The following is a 2,668-nucleotide window of genomic DNA, read 5'->3' as shown; positions in this document are numbered from 1 at the left end:
CTTTTTTTTTTTTTTACTTTATTGTGTCTCTATTGTAGGTATGTAGAATTCTGCCTCTTTAAGGTAAGTACTGGCCAGCCATAGTTTTCTTGTAATGATATAATTATCACAAGTAAATTTTCCTTCTGATAAAATTGCAATCATTATCAGTTATATTCTAAGTCAAAAGATGGTAATCTGTCCTTTAACTATATTTACTTAAGGAAAACAAACAGGAGATTGTGTATCTCATTTATTACTGCTTTTTAATACACTAACAACAGTACAAGTCCATTACAACCTCTCAATAGTCCTGATTCATGAGAGAAAGAAACCACACATAACAAGGTAAAACATTTATTATAACCAAAATGAATTTTAAAATATTAACGCTATACATATGATACAAAACAATATTTTAGTCTTTCAGACGAGCAACATTTTTAAATTCTACATTATAAACAAGAGCAGCAACACTATCATACAAGGTACTTGAACTAGGTACCCTTAGCAACATGTTTCCAAGTGATGCATTCACTATTTATGTAAGCCCATGTAAAATCTTACTTTTTTTTTTACAGATAGATTCAAATATATGTTCCCTGTGTACAGAAACAGAAAACTGTGTACGAAGTCAGAATTTCTTCCGTGCAAAAACATCTTTCCCAGATGCCTTTATTTTCTGTTGATAAATCAGGCCTGAATTTGCTGAAACAAGCAATATAACATAGTCCAAGTAAATATATTTTTAAATAAGACACTGTCTTACAATGACTCACTTTTAATAAAACGTTTCTTACCAGGTTCTCTCTTATGGCGATTTCCAAACATCATGTTCTGGCGGAATTCAGCTGCTTTCTGAGCTGCTGACTTAGAAACATTTACCACTTTATCATAGGACATGATACCAAATTTTGTTGAAGCACTGCTCTTCAGTGGAATGTAATCAAGAGTAGTTGGTTTCTTGAAGCTCTGAGAATCTGTAATTAGAAAGACGTAGCAAAATTTTGAGTCATATAATGCAATAAGACCTAATTAATGGAATGGGTAAACCAATAAAGCAATTCACTAATGGAAAACACTATGGGCTGGGGAGAGGGGGAGGGGACACCAGCACTAACACACAATAGCCTGTGGGATCATTAACAAGAGCTGTGGACGAATAACTTTCAGAGTATTGTTTGTATTAAAAACATATCATATACCATGTGTGTCCAGTTTTAAGATAGTCCAAAAATTTTTTAATTAATCCTTGAACTGCAAGCTTATCTGATCTGACACATTTCAAGGCTGGCAACTGGAATTACTTGTCCATATCTGTTCACTTAATTTTTTTTTCTTTCTTTATATGGTCAACAAAGGAATCAGTTATAACTATCATTATTCATGTAGAAAAAATACTGTATAAAATATTTGTTAGTTAATATATTCATAAAGCATACTCCTGTTTCTGTTTCCTGCAGAGGTTCTTGGTGTAACTGATAATGATTTTTCAGAACTCTAACACTGACTGCTTAGTTACTTCACATGCCCTGATAAATGCAGCTGTGCTACATCATAAGATAGGTGAATTTCAGGATCAATTGGATCAATCTTTCCATTGTGCACAGAATACAACAGCTAGATACAATACTGATGTCAAACAAGATTATCTGAATTGGTCAGTTAGTTCACTAGCACTACTTTTTAAAGTTTCTGAGAGACTTTGTGGACCACTTTGTGAGAAGATGATAGTAACACCGCAGTCACTGGCATGCTAAACAGCACGATTTTCTCAGACTTCTCCCAAAGGCATACAGATTATTTTCAATTAATCCAAATACACCACGTGCAACAAATTAAACCCACTACACCATCTGCAACACTACCCAAGCTAAAGTCTGGGCCATTATGTGATCATCCAATGACTGGAGTGCAAAGTTTTTGTTAACCATCATGCCTTTTGTGTTCTTGTGGACACATTTCCATAGCAGCTTTCATCCACTAACAAATATTTTTTTATGTCCAAGCAAGAAGTAAAATACCAATTTTCATAAATTCAGATTTAATTCTTTTTAATGTAATAAAATATTTTTTTAAATTTCTTTTCCCTACTGCATTACCTCAAGCACCAAATTTCCAGAACACTGAAACACATTTTTTTTGTCTTTTTATTTCTAACTAACAAGTCAAATACCAGTTGTTATAGATGTTTGGACAACATGGTTATGGATTAACAGCGAGTAATATAAATTAACGTAGTATTAGGATGACAGTCTTTATCACATTTTTTTATTTATGACTTAATACTAAGTTGTTATAGATGTCACCTTAAAAACTTTTAGTAGTTATTTAGTAATTATTTATTAAAAAACCTTTCACCCACTACTTTATCCCCTTAGTGGCTGAATTTCAAAAAATACAGAAACTTTTTTTATTTTCTGACTGAGAAAACGGTTTTCATAGATAAAGCTTCAAAATTCCGCCAATAGTGACTTACTTTCAAAAAGTCTTTCATCCCATATTTCACCCAACGTAGGAGTGAAATTTCAGACAATTCCTTCTTAAACACTGTCTACAGTACAAGATCTACACCCTCTTCAAACTTTAAGTTTCTATCCTTTGCGGTTTGGCCTAGGAGATGATGAGTAAGTGAATCAGTGTGAGCCTATTTCAATCCCTTAGGGCTTTAATTTCCAGTTCTTTAATA

General features: G+C 32.8%; 1 protein-coding gene across 5 annotated transcripts in view; it reads right to left on the bottom strand.

The window, feature by feature from the left end:
- Window positions 1-217: 217 nt before the first annotated feature.
- The window catches only part of LOC126361330 (SAFB-like transcription modulator), a 136,528-nt gene continuing 134,077 nt past the window's right edge, over window positions 218-2,668 (bottom strand). For all 5 annotated transcript variants that reach the window (XM_050007782.1, XM_050007784.1, XM_050007785.1 and 2 more), the window contains 2 exons: window positions 780-959; window positions 218-687 (listed from right to left, as the gene is read on the bottom strand). In XM_050007782.1, the coding sequence (XP_049863739.1) occupies window positions 614-687; window positions 780-959 (254 nt within the window). In that variant the 3' untranslated portion in view covers window positions 218-613. The remainder of the gene's footprint in view (window positions 688-779; window positions 960-2,668) is intronic.

The sequence above is a fragment of the Schistocerca gregaria genome, chromosome 1 (genome assembly GCF_023897955.1).
Source record: "Schistocerca gregaria isolate iqSchGreg1 chromosome 1, iqSchGreg1.2, whole genome shotgun sequence".
Taxonomy (NCBI): Eukaryota; Metazoa; Arthropoda; class Insecta; order Orthoptera; family Acrididae; genus Schistocerca; species Schistocerca gregaria.
This window is presented reverse-complemented; position numbering and strand designations above follow the sequence as displayed.